This window comes from Chrysoperla carnea, chromosome 1 (genome assembly GCF_905475395.1).
Source record: "Chrysoperla carnea chromosome 1, inChrCarn1.1, whole genome shotgun sequence".
Classification (NCBI taxonomy): domain Eukaryota; kingdom Metazoa; phylum Arthropoda; class Insecta; order Neuroptera; family Chrysopidae; genus Chrysoperla; species Chrysoperla carnea.
In genome coordinates, this window is record NC_058337.1 from 13381391 (window position 1) to 13401569 (window position 20179).

Genomic DNA, 20179 nt, shown 5'->3' on the forward strand with positions numbered 1-20179 from the left:
CGGATCGATGAGAACTTACGATGGTGTCTTGAACAATCTTACCAAATTTCAGACGGCATTTATTAATTTGACCGGATCATATGTTTATTTTGACTGTATAATAATAATAATAATAATATTTTATGTATTTTAATATCCAAAAGCACAATTTACACAAATGAACATTAGCATTTGTTTGTCTCATCATTAAACATAAAGTACACACTGTATAAATAATATAATAAAATATATATTGAGTTTCGCAGGTAGGTACCTATTCGCTCCGTGCGTAAGTTTCGTTTCCATGGTAACGATACACTACTTTAATTATAGAATTGTATGGATGCATATATAATTGTATGGATTGCATTTAAGACTTACTTTGAAAATTTAATATTATTGTCTCACAAATTTAAATAAATAATTATGATAATTTACATTTGAAAAATAATATTTGTGCAATTTGATTTCTTATTTTCACAATTTTTTATGCATTAAGTTTAATTAATTCGTGTTTTACAATAATTTTAATTTGACATTTCTATAACATTAACATGTAAAGAACTGCAAATTAGTAATAACAGCCCCCTTTAACGTCAAAATTTTTCACTGGAAGCGCTTGCATCGATTTTATTGTCCCTACCATGACTACGCACACAACGAATATATGTTCTTCCATATTATATATCTAATTCAGTCTATATCTTTGTTTGTTTTTATCAGTCGTAGTGAAATAAGAGAATATGTGGGTAAATGGATGAATGATTTTATATATCGAATGTTGTTGTATGGAGATGGATTTAGTTTTGGAAAATAAGAGAATCCTATCTATATTCTTGTTTTAGTTTACATAATATTATTATTATTATTATTATTATACACATATATACTATACACAAAATGGTTATATGAACGGACTTTTTTCAGCTTGCAAAAAAAAAGTTAATTCTTAAGATTTGAAATACTTTTAGTTATAATATTCAAAGTGTCATAAAAATACGTACCACATTCTAAAAATAAGTAAAACACAACAGTAACTTTTTTCTATTACGGCTTAGGTTAGGTTAGGTAAGAGTGGCTGCCCTGGGGTGGAACACACCTAGACATAGGGTTCGTTGTGATACCGAAAAAGGGCTGGATCATCCCCGGCTACTACTCCATGAACCATTTGGAGCTGTTTTAAAACAGCAGGACTTTAAGTCTACGGACTTCAGGTCGGAGAGATCGTCAAAAGATCGTCGTTGGTTCAAATCAGACCACCTAATCGGGGCAAGAGCTGGGCAGTGATAGAGAATATGGGACATCGTTTCCCCCTATTTCTCACTGTGACAGCTCCTGCAATAATCATGATACACTGTTAGGCCCAGAAGTTCAGCGTGCCTGCCACCTAGCCAGTGTCCTGTAGAGGCTGCAACTATTTTGCTAACAGAGACCCTTGGAAGTGATGTAAGATCTTCGGAACGCCTATGATTATACTCAGACCATATCTGTCTTGTAGTACCACAAGTACATTCCTACTTCCAAGAATGGCCATTTTGAAGATATTCTCTTTGAGGAGCCTATACGGCTTAGAAATAAAAGGATTATTTCATAAACCCTTCAAGTATGAAATATTATTTCCTTAATAGAGTTCCTTATCGAGTTTTTATAAAAACATCTTTTATGAATTTAAAAATAGTAAAATTTTAAAGGCACTCAAATCTGGATTTTCACACTCCGTAACTTTTTTTTTTTTTAGTACTCTGTATGATGTACTTTTATAATAAAACACTTTTTACTTTCATTAGAAATACACATTTTTTGTGGACCAATTGGTAGAATGTATGGTATTTTCTCAGTATATATGGGAATGATGGAAAAGCATATTATAAAATGGCAGAGCATAGTTGACCTACTGTGCATTTAGCATGAAAAATGAATTGCATGTTCTACGCGTCAATACATTTATGTTTAGGAAAAAAAACCACAAACACATGTGGAAGTTATTCTTTTTATTGTCATCTGTTTTTCACTGTTGTACCCAAATGTAATGGGATTTTGTTTTGTAGCAGACAATGCATGTAGTTGGCCAAATATTAAACGAAAATTAATTTGTAAACCTAACAAAACCTGTGAAATATTTTTAAGGTGGTGTAAAGGGTGTTTAATTCAGAATTATACATACATTTTTAAATTGAAATAAAAACAAGTGACAACAAACAGTTGACTGAGTTAATTGTTGAAATACCATGTATAGATAGTGTTGATTACGCAGTGGTTTGGGTTTTTACGTCATGTGAATAAAGAAAAATATTACGCCACTCTTACACACAAAGTTATAGAGTATCTCTCGTCTCACTGCCTGTGAGTATAGTAATAAACAAACAAACTCGTACATAATAAATGTAACGTATAAATTTAAAATATATACAAAAGGTACCTGTATAAATCCTATATAATGTTTCTAACTTAATTTGGGCCCTCACGAGTAAACAGTGATGTTTACGAAAAACTGTTTCAAACAAAAGTTGTTTATTTTTTTATTAGGAATATTTATTACATTTAAATTTTTGTTCTATCTCTAACGGTTTACAAGATGGCTCCTATGGACCTAAGATCCAATTGGTGCTCAATTACGAACTCTTTACGACTTAACAACGCTATAAAAATTTCAGCTTTATATCTTCTCGCGTTTTTGAGTTATCGTGTCGTTAAATTTTACGAGTGATTGTTTGAAACATATTATCAATGAACATAAATAAACAAGTGTTTTAATTTAAAATAAGTAAAATAGCAGTAATTGCAGTATAATTGTCTTATAGTATTGACTATATATATATATATATATAACCAATATATATATATATATATATATATATATATATATATATATATATATATAATAATAATAATAACGTTTATTTGTTTGACTATCGTACAGCGATTATAACAAAGAAGCGTTCAGTTGCATTGAACGGATAAATAAATAAATAAATAAAAATATGTATGTTTATACAAGTAGTAACTAATATGATTCCAAAAAAACAAATACAGAAAAAAAAAAAAAAAAAGAAAAGTTTCATCTCAAGTACTAAATAGAAAATTATATGTAACTAATTCTGGGTTTGTATAAATCTGTAAAACACCATAAATATATAAAATTATAAACTATAACAATAAATATAAATATTATAGATAACAATATAAAAAACAATAATAATATAAATAACAATAAAATATGATTTAGATAATAATGTTAAATTTATAATCAAAATAGACATGTGAATCTATAATAACAAAGAGTAGAACTTTTTTTAAAACAGATAAACAATGTAATAAATGCAGATTATTGAAGTGTTCATTGGACACTAACTCGAGACTGGGTAGTTACTCATTTAGCACGAATGCTCTTAGGCGGAAAGAATTTACAGTAAAGTGGTATATATCATTTAGTTGCTCATATGAGTTTATATGGAATAAACTAAACCAGGGTTTTATATTGTTTGCAATATATGATAAGGAATACTTCAAATACTGAGATCTGTATGCCTTATATATGGGACATCTGATAAAAAAGTGATATAGGTCGTCAGTTTCACCAGTGTTACAAACTGGGCATCTTTCTTTATAGTTTAAGGTGTATTGCTGGTTACTAATTAGTAATCGAAAACTAAACTGACTTGTTGTTTTTATTTGTGTAATAAGGCGTAACTTAGATATAGCACAGCGGATGTTCAAGTACTCATAATTGTAGTTGTTGAGCTGGAATAAGTGGCCATAGATGTCACTGTAGTGGGATGCTTCTAATGATTCCAAGTCGTTATGGTGCATTTTCTTCGAGTAGAGGTCAATAACTTCAGCAATGTCATTTTTAATAGTTTCAACTCGATGAGAGTTTAAAAGTTCGACTCTATCCACGCCCGTCAGTATGTTTCGAAGCTGATTACACCAATTACCATCACAGGATATGTCCGATGTAGAAAATTCATATAACTGATTATAACATATTTTTATGAGTCTATTATTTGGAGTGGTTATGAGGTGACGCCAGTATTTAAGAATTCTTTTTACGATTTCTATCGAGATGTTAGATCTACGTGTTTCCAGACGAACCATAAAGTTTGGAGTGCTTCTTGCAAGGCAGAGGATCGACTTGATAAATTTAATTTGGACTGATTCGACTTTCTCCATGTAATTGTAAGACCAGACCTCTGAAGCATAAAGCAAGGTGGCTCGTGAGATGCTGTCAAACAGTTGGCATTTGGTTGACCAGGAGTCGGACTTGCAACAACTTAGGATTCGCTTCACTCGGGCGTTAGCAATGTTGGCTTTGTTAATGGCGTTATTCGTGGCTTGGAGAAATTTGCAAGTCGAACTAAATTTCACTCCTAAATAAACACATTGTTGTTCGATTTGTATTGGTTCTGAGTTGTATGTGAAGGTTGGTAGATTTTTGCACTTTGGTGAATTTCTGAACACTATAATTTTAGTCTTTTTGATGTTTACAACTAATTTGTTTTTAGTGCAGTATGAAGAGAGGTGGTTTAATTTTTGTTGAATATCAAACGGAGAGTACCCAAATATTATCATGTCGTCGGCGTAGCACAATGTCAGCAGGTCACACTTTTGGTTTATATCTAGCCCAGAAAAGCCAGCCCCGCGAAATGAGTCTTCAATATCCCCAATAAAGAGGTTGAACAAAGTTGGAGATAGCGTTTCCCCCTGTAGAACTCCTGACGTCAAATCAATGTATTTCGATAGGTTTCCATGCAACTTAATTCTTGCCTTAGCGTTGGTATAAAGATGTTTAACCACTCTTAGTGCTTTCCCCGAGATTCCGATGTCGTATAATTTTGCCCACAGTAGTTCGTGGTTTAAGGAGTCAAACGCAGCTTTGAAATCTACAACGAGAGCATAGACATGTCTGCGCTTGATTTGGACTTGAATCGTTAGCAGTGAGTTCAGGATGAAGATATTATCAACACAACTGCGACCGGTTCGGAAACCATTTTGGTTTTCCGGTAGTAGGTTTTTTTCCTCAATCCAGGTTTGCAAACGATAATTTAATATAGTCGTGAACAGCTTAAGCAGTGTATTTAACAGTGCAATCGGACGGTAATTTCTCGGATCCTTTGTATCTCCACATTTATGAATAAGAACAATTTGAGATTCTGTCCACTGTTTTGGGAGAGTTTCAGAGGATATGATTTTGTTAAACATGTTCAGAATATAATGGATCCAGTTGGGAGGTAGGTGTTTGTAGAATTCATTGGTAACTCCGTCGATGCCTGGAGATTTGTTATTCTTCCTTTGACTCAGACCAAGTTGAAGTTCGTCGAGGGTGATTTCGTTGTCTAAAAAAGGGTGAGAGGAGTCATGAAAACACAGAGAATGTTGAGTTTTTTGACCATATAGGTTTGAGAAATATGAAAAACAGACATCGGGATCAAGATCGTTGTTTCGGGAGTTTATATTACCAGAAAACTTACGAACCACCTTCCAGAACTCGATATTATCTTTGGCGCAGGCTATTGCATCCGTAATTCTTCTTGAATAGTCCAGTTTAGCGTTCCTAACTGACATCCTGTATTCGGTTCGAAGCTTTCGATAGTCATGTAGGTAAGGTTCAATAAATCCTTGCTTTTTTGCTCTTTTGTAAGCAGTGTTTAGTGCCCTTCTCAAATTTCTTAAGTCCTTCGAAAACCAATTTTTCTTTAATGTGGGATGACTGTTTGTGAGTGCAACTTTGTGCTGAACGGCCAAGTTTGAGTTAATAGCCGAATCGTAAATACAATACAAAAGATTTTGAAAAAGTTCGTCAACACTCTGACTGTTGAAGTAGAGGCGCTTATCTCTTGCCATGCTGATCGCATATTCAAAACTTTTATCTTCCTTCCATTGAAAATAATCGGAATAAACGCAGGCAAGCTTTTGATGGTTTCTGCAGCCTGGAAAAGAACGAGACTGAAAAGTATTTTCCAAAATAATGGAGCACAATAAATGGGAAGATTCACCTGATTCGTTCACCGTGAAATCCTTCACCAGGTCCAAGTATGCACCGTGTACCCATGCTAAGTCGATAACGCTAGCACCATTATAAGCTATATATGTAGGAGCAGCTATAGGGTCGCTGGGGGCCCTACCATTTAAGGCGACGAAATCCATGGCATTAAAAGACTCGGCCAACAGGCGACCGCGCTTATTAACTATTAAATCTGACGATTTTCTTTTGTAGGACAAGTGCGAATGATTAAAAACTGATTCGTCAAAGTCCTGATTTAATACACCAATCCGACTATTAAAGTCACCGACCAAAATCAGCATGCATTCGTGTGTCGTAAGTATTTCGTTGATGGTTTCTGTCAGAAAACTGATAGAACGTTGTGAATCAAGGTCCGGTCTAAAATATACTACACCTACAATGATGGGCTCCAATTCATAGAAAATTTTGACGAATATAAATAAATTAGTTGAGCCCAAAATCTTATATGTGAAGTTTGGTGTTTTCTTAATTAATAGGATGAGGCCTCCACTAGCACGACCCATTGATTTTTCTTTTGTGGCATTACATTCAATAGACACAAAATTCTCCAGGAATGTAGGTAGGGGAACATCAGTTTCAATTAACCAGGTTTCTACGAGACCAATTATATCAGATTCCGTTAGAATATTTTCGTAATCAGAGGAAGCGTTGTATATGTTTTTATAGCCAGAGACGTTCCAGAAGGAAATTTTAAAATTTTGAGTATGGTTGTTGGTGTTAGTAAAGCTGCTATAATCGCTGTCTGGTTGTCAATGCTTAGAATGTCTTGCATTGGAAGCATCACTCAAATATTTTTCGATTGGGCCAGGAGTGCTTATTTTCTTTGTCTTATTCGAAATACGTTTTCGCTTCTTTGGTTCTCTTTCGGGTGTAGCAATGCTCTCGTGTATATTGTTGGCCTCGTCAGATAAATATTCGCTGGTGTCTGACTTATAACTATTCTTTCCTTGGTTATCGTATTTGTATATTAAATGTTGTATGCGTTCGAGGTCATATACGCCCAGACTCTCATCATGGAGGACAACTTTATCATAGTTCCAGCGGATATTCATACCTTTAGATTTGGCATCTTTAAAAAAAGGCAACAGCTCCCGCCTATCGCTTAAAACCTCTTTGCTAAAGTGCTCCGAGATATATAGTTCCGAACCAGCTAGCACTTTCTTCTTTCTCATAATTTCGTAGCGAGTTTTTTCAGTGCGAAATTTTACTAGTATTAAGGATTTATTTTTAAAGTTTTGTATTTCCTCGATCTCAGCAGGATCTATGTTAATTTGCAGCTTGGATCGAATGACTTCTAAAATACTTTCTTTCAAGTTAATGTTTTCCTGTTGTATGTTCAACCCATGAAATATTAAGTTCTTTTTACGGCTATCGCGCATAAGATTTTTGATGCTATTATCTTGTTTGATAATTATCGCTTTCATTTCCGATTTATCGTTTTTCAATGTTTTTATCTCTTTTTTTAATGATTTAATTTCTGAATTCATGTGAATAATAGACGATTTGAGTTCTTTCAATTCAGTATTGGTGTCGGCGACCTTCGAAGTAAGTCCGCGAATTGCCTCAGTTAAATCGTTAATTTCTTTGGCCTGCATTGTTTAAAGAGGTAATACCGTTTATTTAAACACAAAATTTAATTATAAAATTAGCAAATTTTGTTTTTAAAATAATCTCAAGCGACACAATTTTTAACTTCCACAAGCTTTATAATAGATTTATTTTTATTTTATTTCCTTTTATATGTTTAGAACACTTACAGCACAGCAAAAAAAAATTATTTCCACAGAGCTATCAGAAGTTCTCACTATCGTTTTATGTAAAATGGGTTATAAAATAATTGGTTTAAAATACACAAATTTTAAAATCTGCAGTTTATATACAAATGTGATTAGAAGCAGAAAAAATAAAAAAATGCAAAACAAAAAGTGCACGGTATTAAAGTCGCCAGCAACGGGGATCGAACTCAGGTTTCAGCATTTACTATATTATAAAGCGCACACTATACCCACTGCACCACGTTTGCGATAGCAAATACATTAAAGTTTATTAATATGACAAGCAGACAGTGCTTGCCTATCTCTAGTTTAGAGTATAAAAAATAAAAATAAATTTTTTTTTTTTTTTTTTTTTTTTTTTTTTTTTCTTTCTTTAATTTTCAATTTCAGTTGAATCTATTTTCTATCAGCATTTAGATGTTTATTTTCATAACTAGCTCACTTTTACAATGTTATAGCACTTAAATTCTTGTTTGGTACGTTTTTCACTATGGTTGCGTAAACACTTTGGTTATGTTAAAGATTTCTTTTTTCTTTTTTAGATTAGTGTCGCTTTTTTTTTTTTACTCGAAAAATTTTGATTTTATACAGTAGAATCTATATGAACGTTTTCACATTAAAATTTATATAAATTCCTATTTAAAGTACATTTTGAAGTTAGATATTCCACAGCACCAATAACACGTCTGTCTTTCAAAGCGTCAACTTACTAACTTCTATATATATATATATATATATATATATATATAGAGGAATTGGTTAGGATTTTTTTGAATGATCGAATAACGCTAAATTAAGTATAGAGGCAAGTATGGCCAGTATATAATCGGGATTTTTTAGAAATTTAGAAATATGTTCAGAATTTAGAGAAAAAAAAATAGCCGAATTATTGTAACTCTCAAATATGATATGTTCCTATACGTATCCTTATATAATTAGTTGTAGTTAGTTGATACATCCATGCATCCTCAAAAATTTCACATTTATAATAGATCAAGGATCTGGATTTAAAAAAAATTTTTCTGAACAATTTACGAATATTAAAAACTTAATCCAATAAAAAAAGATTAAAAAAATGGAAATATGGAAAAATGGAAACATAAAAAGAGAGTTGATATTGAAATCGAATCGAATTTACGTCAAATGCTTTCGCTTCGAAAAAAAGCAACCAACGGTTGCATAAACAATTTTTTTATATTGATGCAAAAGTAAACAGTTTTATTTGAACACATTTCTTCAGTTGAACCAAAATGTTTTGATTGGAATCAATAATAATAATAATCAAACTAAATTAAAAATTATTAGGATAAATTTCTAATGACGTATTTGAATTACTTATGGATTTGACATTATTGATCTGCAAACTGCGTCAGGGAATTGAGTAAGCGTCTATGCGGGCTTCGCCGTATCCAACTACGCTGCGCGGTTGAAACAACAGAAAATAATTTAACTCAAAAAATCTTTTTTCTTAGTGTGCATGGTGTACAAAGAAAGTGTTTTTGCTCCCTACGAAGCAAAAATACTATTTGATCTATAACCTCCCCTTTATTATTAGTTTTTCGTAGCCATTCTCCAACTTCGGTGTATGGTTAGAGCATTAATTTTCAATTGTCAAACATTAATATTTTCAATTTTCACATTTAAAAAAAAAATTCAAAACTTCAGTAATTTCTACGTTGTTGGTTATACCGCCCTATTTGACTGCTAAAGGACTATAACTACTGGTGACGTACACATGCGATAATTGTAAAAATATGTTGATTACTCAATATAAATTTTCGTTTCTTTTTTTTTTCTTAAAACAGTTTTATTTCTAAGTAAAGCATAATACAATTTTAATCAATACAGCTATATTATTATCTAAAGTAAGTTTTTATGATAGATATAAATTTAAAAAAAAGAAAAAAAAAAGGGATTCATATTTGTGTGTCATTAAAAAGTTTATTCTCTACTACTTTCACAAAAACATTAAAATATAATATAAATTTTTTGATGACTCATACAATACCTACACAGATTGAAAATTTTCTATTTCAAAAGTAATATACGGTAATAAAATTACATAATAAATATGGTGTGTTTTTTGTTTAGACATGAATGTAAACTTATATAAAAAGGAATGATTTTCAGCTTTGTTTTAACGAACTTTTAGACCCTTAGATGAAATATTTCCAAATAAAAAAATCAAATAATCCCAAGCTTACATATCGAAAATAAAAAAGCTCTTTAAAACACATTGTATGAAAATTGGTTAAATAGTCCTTCTTATATTGATGACAAACAAGTAAAATTTACAAAGGTTAAAAAAATCTCCCACAAATTTTTCGGGCACGGAACCCAAAACTCCCACTTTAAACATATCTAAGAACACTCTCCATTAAATTACCTTTATCCTTAAAGTCTTTTCCAAATTGAGCTGATTTTGAAGATCATCACTAATTTTTAAGCATTTTCGGATACGGAACCATAAGCTCTCACTTAAAATATAGCCCAGAACACTCTCCATTAAATGACCTTTTAAACGAAAAGGTTTTATAAAAAATTTGTTTAAAAAACGTTTTTGAAGCATATCCCTTTCAACCCCTATTTCAACCCCTTACTCTACTATAATATGGATGTATTATACATAAAAACCTTCCTCTTGAATCACTCTATCAAAATCCGTTGCGTAGTTTCAAAGATTTAAGCGTACATAGGGACATAGGGACATAGGGACAGAAAAAGCGACTTTGTTTTATAATATGTAGTGATGATACATGGTATAAAAATATGAAAGAGGTCGTATAAAACATAGACACATTAACAATTTGTAAGACTCACTCAATATAATTTATTGTTTCCCCCTTATAATAGTAGTAGGAATTACACATTGTCTAATTCCTTAATTGATATTTCAAGCTTGTAATATTTGTTTTAATGTGGTTTTCATGCAGTTGTCATACTGTAATTAAACTATATCAATATCACATTGGAATGTTAAGAACAAACTTCTGTAGGTATATAACCTAAATACTATCAAATATATTTGATTAGCCTGAACACCCACCAACATAAATCAAACTTCATTCTACGTTTAAGGTAGTCCGAACATCAAGGTGCCAAGATAATTTTAAATTTAGGGTTAGGGTTAAAATTATTTGTACCTTATTTCAATTTTGATGATTGATTTTTTTATAACTTCATGAATGTAGACGAAAAATAAGAATACAATTTTTTGATATCTGCCTTGGTTTCCGAAATATTGAAAGCTAAATAATTAAACAAAAATTTTAATTTTCAATATTTTGAAAACTCTTAGGTACAGATATCGAAAAATTTTACTCTTATTTTTCGTCTTGTATTGTCAAGTTATAACATAATTCACCATCAAAATTGAAAATATATATTTTTAAATTTGTCTCCACCACCCTATACAAGTTGTTTATCTTAAAATTACGTCCAGGGCTCTACTTGCAAATTTTTATTAACCAAACAAAAAGCTTGAACGTATTGGATTAGAAAGTCAGAGTAGAGAGGTTTTAACTCTACTCTTGGTTTCTGGAAACTATTTAAACAAAGGTGTCTTGTCTTTTGTTATAAATTGACTTTTTCAAATTACAGTCAATTTAATATGATTAAATATATATAAAAGAACCCCCAAGAAATTAGTCATCGCATTTTTGTTCCAGTTTCACGCTGTCCCGCGCATTTTTTTGAAACCTTACTTAATAGTGTTTATAGACACCATTCGAAAGGAGACTCAAATATACCAAACCATTAATAGTGGTAAACATTTAATTGAATTTAGCTTTAATTATTTATTTCGTAGAAAAAAAAATGAAAATATTCTTTGTAATAACAACCGCAGTCGTCGGAAGGACTTTTATGGCATTTATGGGAAGACAATTATGGAGTCGAATGTGTTGCTTCTGAGGATCACCATACAATTTGAAAGACATATAATAACAGAAGATTGTTGAAGAATAACAAGATATTACAGTTACAGGCGTGAGGGAGGTAATATTATTCCCCTGTACAAGAGTAAACACATAGAGCATTCGTAAATAATAATAATAATCATAATCATCATAATCATAATCATAATCATAATTTATTTGTAAGCAAGTGAAAACAAACAATTGACTAAGTCAATTGCTGAAATACTATGTATTGACCGAGTTAATGACACAGTCGTTTGTTTTTTGACGTCACGTAAGTAACGAAAGATATCCAGTCTTAGATAGCCACACACGCAGAACAGAAAATCCCATATAATATATAATATAAAATTGTCACCTCATTTGCGCCCTCGTGGGTAAACAGTGAGGTTTACGGAAAAATATTTCCAACGAAAGTTGTTTACTTTTTTATAAGGAATATTTTTTACATTAAAACTACAAAGCCAAGACCCAAGTGACGTATGTTGCTCATTTAGAACTCGACCTCATTTTTTACGTCCTAAACACGCTATAAAAATTTCAGCTTGGGCTCTCTTTTCGTTTTCGAGTTATCGTGTTGACAGGCAGACGGACAAGCAGATAACCGGACATGGGCATTAGGTGATTTTATGAACACCTATACCAAAATTTTGTTCGTAGCATCGATATTTTTAAGCGTAACAAACTTGGGACGAAACTTTGTATACCTTGATGCAAAGAGTCAGTCGTACATAAATTAGATTTCAAGTATTTCATTGAGATCATAAACAGTTAATTCTACTTTTCAAATTTTACTTTAAATTGAGAATGTCTGGGTAACTTTTGGAATACTTTGTATCCTGTGTACACTGGAGTTTTTTCATAGAATCTGGTTCAGTGTAGGAAATCAAAGAAAACTACAGATCTTGTATTGTAGTATTGTGTTCTCTGAGTTGAAGAATATTGTTTGCGATGCATATAGGTTAACAGTTCGTAGGTACTAGGCGGTATAGAATTTTCTAATGTTTTTCTTATGATATAGTTTAGTTTTCTATTTGAACTCTTTTATATCAAAAAAACCTTGTGAAGGGATATATTACCACATACCCTATTTGAAAGAGATGTATTAAAAAATGATTGTTCCAAAACATCTAGGTAATTTACCTTCAAATATCGTGGGGAGGGGGTTTGCTATATAAGAATTAACAAATGTGTTTTTTAATTTTTCTATAGATTTTGTATTATTTTCCTCAATAAACAGTAGTTTACCATAAAGCTACAAAAGTAATTTATACTCAAATTATCTTACGGTTTCACCTTGGAATCTAACGGAATAAGTTTAATTTTTGTATAAACCTTTATTTCGATAGTACACCTCTATTTCGTGCGCGTCCTTAGCTATTCAAGATCAAAGGTAGCGAAAATTAGTAGTTTTGAAGAAAATGGACATCAAAATTTGTCTAATTTGCACCTTCACGAGTAAACAGTGATGTTTACGAAAAAATGTTTCAAACAAAAGTTGTAAATTATAAGGAACATGTAAACTTTTTTTCTATCTCTAACGGTTTACGAGATGAAATTTTGAGAAAAATCGTATAGCTTGAAAAAATTGACAAACTTTGAAAAGCTGTATCTCCGAAACTATCGGTACTATAAAAACAAGTTTGATCTCAAATTATTGTAAATTTAACCTTCTTTAAAAACGCTACAGTTTATGATAAAAAACCAGTCCTTCAAAATCGGCAAAAACTGAAATAATGTCAAAATTTTCGAGATTTTTCTCACTTACCGGGATGCTACGGTTGTTTTCCGAGATCGAAAATTTGCAAACAACATATCAAAAAAACAAAAATACCTGATTTCATGCAAGGTCCAATGTTTAATTTGGTCGAATAATTCAAAATATAATATGTTGATAACACAACTAATTTCCTCAATTTATTTAAGAATCAAATAATTTTCACAAATTATATTTCTTCTTTGGATCGTTTATAAGCAATTTAAAATATTTTTTTTTTGTTTAGCAAGTAAACAGTAACTTGAAAAAAGTGAAAATACAGGAGGCGATATTTTATATAATGCATTTTATTAGACGAAACACATCAAAATCTTTGTAATTATTTTTATTTGTAAAGTTTTGTATTATAAGTACCTATCTGTTATTTTAAACGAGTCTCTTATTCTATTCTTTGAATCTTATTTAGGGGGATGCGAATGCGTATGTTTATTTCTAATATTCGCGAATGCGAATGTAAACTTTCAAATGAAGCGCTCACAATAACTTATTATGGATAAACTTAATTAATTCTCATATATTATTTCTCCAGTCTGTTTTTTCTGTCCATACCTTATCTTCCTTATTCCTTTATCAAATAACATGATTCACAACTCATTTTATCTTATCATATTGGTTTCTGATGAAAAATATACTAACGGACTAAAATTGTACCGCTTAGGAAAAACAGGCTAGACAAATAATTAATAATTTTAACGAAAAAATATATCTATATTTTTAATCAGTTATATAATAAGTGAATCTGCAAACATGATAGGAATGTAACAGTTTTTATAAATGTTTTCCAATACTGACGACATCATTAAGAAGTCTCATCAGCAACTGTAAAGATATTTCAAATGAAACTATTTTTAAAACATGTTCACCTAATATTAATTTAATAACTTTTTTCACAACTTTTCTACGTTTGTTTACGTTTTTTAGTCATGGGTGCAGGGTTGTCATGAGTTACGGTAGCTACGGTAGTACATATTATTCTGCATTAGCGTAAAAGAGTCCGTCGTATAAGTTAATTAAAAACAAACCATATGAGTCTTGATTAAAAGCAAAATTAAGTTTTTTTTAAACTTGAGGCTAGTTTACTATAATTGCATTTGTCCAACATTCAAATTTAACAGTGATTAAAAAGTGATCTCAAAATCGAGTTTTTATTAGTGAAGTTTGGGATTATTTTGTAAATTATGATATAAAATCACGTGGTTTTTTTCAAAAACATTCGCAAAACATTCGCATCGAATTTTGCGAATGCGAATGTTAAAAAATACGGGAATATTCGCAAATGCGAATGTGAATTCGAATATTCGTCCCATCACTAAGTGGTTCATCTATTCACACATGAATATTTATGGTCGATCAAATTAAAAACAATACTTAAGGTTATGAAACCAATTGACTGTAATGAAAAATTAAAGTTTGTTCGTCTCTCAATATTTTACAAATCATATTGTAGCAACAAACGTCTTATCCAGAACATATAAGAAATTTAAACTTGATATAGAAAACAAATAATCGAGACGTTCAGCAGCATAAAATCATGGCATGGTAAGGACACATGCAGTGTAGGAATATGTTTTATTTGAATGTAAATTAAATATTATAAGATGTATAAGAATTTTCCACAACGGAAATTTTCATATTTCCTCTGACGGAATAATTTTAATACATAAGAGTTTATTTTATCACAACATGCACACTGACATGTTTCAAAGTCGTATGAGTATATATAAATTTACCATGTAAATTAAAAATTTTTTTATGTTTTAATATGTATATAAATTTTTCACGACTTTTAGATAAATATTAATACGCCAGTCAAATTTTACATTGAAATCGCGAAACGCGATGTAAAGCTGCTTTTGTTTTATGTTATTTGGAACACTTAGGGGAGTTTGAAATAACATTTTGAAAAGAAATAAGTTGTGCTTCAAATTTTGGGACTTTTTTCATTTTTTACCTATTAGGTAGATAGCAAAATTTTTTTCTTGCAAATCTCCCCAAAAGTTTCAAACTCCCTTAAGGATTCCAAATAACATAACAAAAATGCATCTTTCGATTGCGTTCCAGCCGCCATTTGTACTAGTTTTCGGAAGTTTTGAAAATTGTTTTCTAGAAAAAGTGTTTTTTTTTTCACGAATTTTTCATTAGGCTTACTAGTTGAAGCTACCTGCACATTTCACTACTCTATCTTTTATATGTTTGGAGAAAATGGACACCGAAATTTTGCCAATTTTGCCTTTTCACGAGAAAACAATGATGTTTACGAAAAATTGTTTATAACAAAAGTTGTTAATGTTTATAAGAAACATGTTTTACATTTAAACTTTTGTGTTATCTCCAACGGTTTAACATAAGCAAAATTCTAAATTTTAACATTTCTGAAACCATGTAAATTTTCAAGAATCATCTCAAAACTATTAGATGTACGGAGCTGCGGGTTGAAAATTTGTAGTTTTTTACGGATTACGTAGGTAGCACAACTGTTTTTTTGGTTGCAAGACGTACTTTCACACTTCCCTAAGGGGTCCAAATAACATACCAAAAAAGAAGCTTTACATCGCGTTTTGCGATTTTAGATTTTTTTTAAGAAGATATTACTGTCGTGTAAAGTAGACAAATTAAAAAAATAAAGAATAAAAATAAAAATAAAAATAAAGTAGATAAAGGTGTTATAAGTTTGACCGCTATGTGTGTGTGTATGTCTATCTGTGGCATCGTATTCCAAACGGATGAACTGATTTTGATATTTTTTGTTTTGTTTCAAAGGTAATTTAAAAGATAATGTTCTTATTTATGTTTCAGTCGCCCTATTAGCTCGGTTGGTTAAGGCGTAACCTATTCCGTCTGCGGTATGTCGCCGTCGCAACAAAATTAATTTAATTAATAGTTGTGATGGACTGGTGTAGTGCATGATATACGCATGAAGGAGCTCTGAAATTAAGGAGCTGATAAATTAAAATATCAGCGGAAAGGTGATATGGGTTCTATAGCCTAAGTGTGTCCTCCTTGGACATCCAATATAACTTAACCTAGCTCTTTTTCAAGTGCGAATTTAGGGTTCCGTACCCGAAAAAACTAAAAACTGGCGATGATCTTCCAAATCGGCTCAGTTTGGAGAAGGTTTTAAGGAAAAAGGCAATTTAATGGAACCTGTTCTTAGATATGTTTCAAATGCGAGTTAAAGATTCGGTAGCCGAAATATTTTTCGGGGGGTTTTAAATTTTATAAATTTCACTAGTTTTAAATCGTAATCAACATAAATCATTGGTTATTGGTGACTAAGTTGCAATAAAATAATTCAGTTTTAAACAGAACTTTAAATTTTGAAGACCTTAGTTTCAATGTACCGTGAATCTAACAACATAATGTACCATGAACACGTTATCTTGTGTTTAATCGGTTTCCAAGTATATGTTAGTGAAGTAGGTATAAAGGAGGCAAATGTGTCTAATTCACTCCGAGTTATTAAAAATACCTGTTGAAATTAAAAATATCGCTGGGCTTTTACTGTAGTGGATCCTGTAAGAGAAACGTTTGGGACTTTGATAGGTTGATTCCGCAATATAAACCAGTGTAATGACCAGTGTTACACATAGCCTATAAATTATATTTTGGCATATTTAATTATAATGATGACAATATGTCATAATTTATTTTTTAGGTTATGTGCATCACTGGGCAGTATCTTGGTGTATATTTCAGAAACACCCATATAGTGGTTAGGGATAAAGGTCCTTTAAACAGTAATAATTACGGTTTGTAAAATTTTATTGCATGGCTTTAAGCACCTAAAACAATTAAATGTAAATTTTGATTCTAGGTACTACACCTTCCCCTACATACATGGTTACATTCAAAATGAGACACATTATATTTACTTTTAATTACCAGTTGCATCCATCATTGTTTCGCGGGTATTTCACAAATATAGATTGATTTTCGATCACAAAAATAATCATTTAAGAGGCCATTTCGCCCAATTGTTCCACAATTTTCAACACCTGGATTATTTGGTTCACCAGGACTAAAATGGTTAAATCCGGAACTTTCTATATTTAAACCTATTTAAAATAAATGCAGTAGTAAATTTGAAAGGTTGAAATAGTTATTTACGATACTAGTGGGATAACAGCATCATGAAAGTACGCCTGCGCACAACGAGTGCGAAGTAAGAGTTGGACAATGGTAATATTTATTATTTAAAATTTGGCATGGCTTATTGAGAAATTAATATTCTTGAAAATTTGTCATGGCTAATACAGAATTAAAAATGTTACAATAGAAACTTGTTATTAGTTTACATTTTGGCAATATTTTGTTAATTTGAAGTGTGTAACTGCGGTAATTATTTCATTACCACACTAAAGCGATAATGAACTAATCTTACCACGCATAGTGAGTGAGAAAAGTACTTATTTTCTCACGGCTCTCAAACTTGCTACCCTTGTAGTTTTTTTTTTTCGGCCGAAAGTATGTACATGTTGCTTTTGTTGGGAGACCGAAAGTCCGATATTTATGCTTTGATATCAATCTGGTTGCTACCCAATTTCTACATAAATTGTTACAAACTCTCCAAAAAACATTTCATTTAAGTTAATTAACTTAAATTTAAAACGGACTCAAAAAAGGCATATACTAGTTATTGATAAATCCCACAATACTCTAAATAAAATTGTATATTAAAAAATTCTATTTAAAAAATACAATTAAAAAAATACAACATACTTACATGTCGCTAAATATCGCTATTTCGACTGCAACGCAATCATCGTCAGTAGCAAAATTTTTTAAATAGAATTTCTTAATATACAATTTTATTTCGAGTATCGTGGTATTTATTTCAATAACTATGTCTCAACTCGAAGTCAACAAAAATTTATCCTTAAGGCATATACTATTCTAGGGTAGTATAAATGTCATCAAGATTCAATTTCCGTAGCAAGCAAATAAAAAACCGTTAAATTTGATTCAAGCAATTGAAGTAAATTTTGTCCAAATCAGAATGTCGAACAATTTTTCGGGCAAGAGGATTGCCGAGAGTTTGAGTTTCTATAATAAAATTTTCATATTTAAAAATTCATACCATCAATTGTTACGTATTCACCCTTTTGGAAATAAGCATGGAATCCAATGAAAGTCCAATATTTATCTGGAATTGAATCATCTAAACTTGATTCTGGATAGAGACCGTTTAATAAAGCTGCTAAATATTGAGCTTCTTGATCTGTATTCAATATTGCTAAATAACCGCCTTCACTAATACAAATTTTTCGTGCCTCATTCCAAATTTGTGGATCTGTGTGGAATTTATAACAACTATTACCCAACCTCAACAAGAGATTATTGTTATTTGATGATGTTGGTTCCAAATGAGTCTGAAAAAGGGTATTTTCTTTTAATTATAAAGGTCATGATTTGGTATGAAATTAGGTACTATTAGAACAAAAATTGGAAACCACATATCAATTTGCAACCTTAAATTGCTTATAACTTCCGACAATTTTAACATGGTTTAATTGTTTAATTAAATAATTTAATTTTAACTATAGGCAAACTGAAATTCGTTAATTAACGCAATCCATAGCAGACGCAAGACATATTTTATCCAACATTCTTCCTTTTTAAAATAAACTCTTGAAAACACACATTTATTTGAATAACTTCAACTTTTTCGATACAAAATTTTCTAAAATTTAATGAATTTTATTTAACTTACTGCGTTAGAATTTGTTTCTAAAATAGTTTCATTAATTGCCAAACCATTTACAGCATGTCCTTTTAAAAGCCAAAGAATTAATGTTACAAAAACTCGAATGGTAACCATGATTGTAGCTAGTTTGAGCTAAAGCTTGTGACTGAAGCTCATGAAATAACTAATTTTGCTTTTTTCTTTGCATGTTGTTAAATACACGTAAAAACTTTTTTATGAATATTATTATTTTTTCAATATTTATTCAACTTTATTTCTTCAAGTGTTCGACTGTATTTCTTCAAGTGTTCGAGCGAATAAGTGCGTTTGTTTACATAGTGACTTTAACAGTCGGAACCCATTATGGGAAAGTTTTGAGCCGGTCTACATTATAATAGGTCCAAACTGTTAAAGCCGCTATGTTGAATCCTGGACTTAATTATTACTGTTTTTAAATTAATTTTTCTATTTTACACTTTTTAGTTAGGATTTTCAAATACCTATTCAATGATACCCAACTTAACAAGGTTAGCCAACTATAACTTTTTTCTTATTCACATTTGGTTGCCTATCGCCATATTGTATTTTCGTTACCGACCTGTCTTTAGTGACACGAGTTAGCAGAATAAATGTGTTAAGCAATGCATCTAAGTGCGAGGTATATACATGTGTTGAAGCTTCGATATGCGTTGAGATAGTTGTAAGATGCTTGGGAAGTGGGAGTTTCTTAGTTGAATAGATGAACTACAACAGATAAGCCACGATACAAGTCACTTTTGCAATTTCATATAAGGCGTATAATACTTCTTATTTAGATGCATTGCTTAACGCTTGTACTCTGTCATACTCGTGACATTTATATGCCTAGATGTAAATCGAACATTCTGTATATGTTTGTTTATTTAATAAAGACAATAGACAAACAATTTAGAAAGCATGAAATCTTTTTTCCTATAATCAATAATTTCGTACAAAAATTTCTAGTCATACTTAGTTTATAATATAATTAAAACTAGGTTAAAATGT

At 30.9% G+C, this 20179-nt stretch overlaps 1 protein-coding gene across 1 annotated transcript; it reads right to left on the minus strand.

Moving 5' to 3' along the window:
• Window positions 1–17222: 17222 nt before the first annotated feature.
• Window positions 17223–19348, minus strand: LOC123305890 (hemolymph lipopolysaccharide-binding protein-like). The gene is made up of 3 exons (XM_044887732.1): window positions 19181–19348; window positions 18548–18839; window positions 17223–17525 (listed from the first exon to the last, which is right to left on the minus strand). Exons 1-3 carry the CDS (start codon window positions 19286–19288, stop codon window positions 17365–17367), a joined length of 561 nt encoding a protein of 186 aa, XP_044743667.1. The 5' UTR covers window positions 19289–19348; the 3' UTR covers window positions 17223–17364.
• Window positions 19349–20179: the final 831 nt, after the last annotated feature.

What these genes read in the sequence shown, in the direction of transcription:
- LOC123305890 (XM_044887732.1), bottom strand. Translation starts at nt 19,288, where the DNA reads ATGGTTACCATTCGAGTTTTTGTAACATTAATTCTTTGGCTTTTAAAA. An exon ending in TAGAAACAAATTCTAACGCA is followed by an intron (nt 18,840 to 19,180) that starts GTAAGTTAAATA and finishes ACCCTTTTTCAG; the next exon opens with ACTCATTTGGAACCAACATC. An exon ending in TGAATACGTAACAATTGATG is followed by an intron (nt 17,526 to 18,547) that starts GTATGAATTTTT and finishes TATTTTAAATAG; the next exon opens with GTTTAAATATAGAAAGTTCC.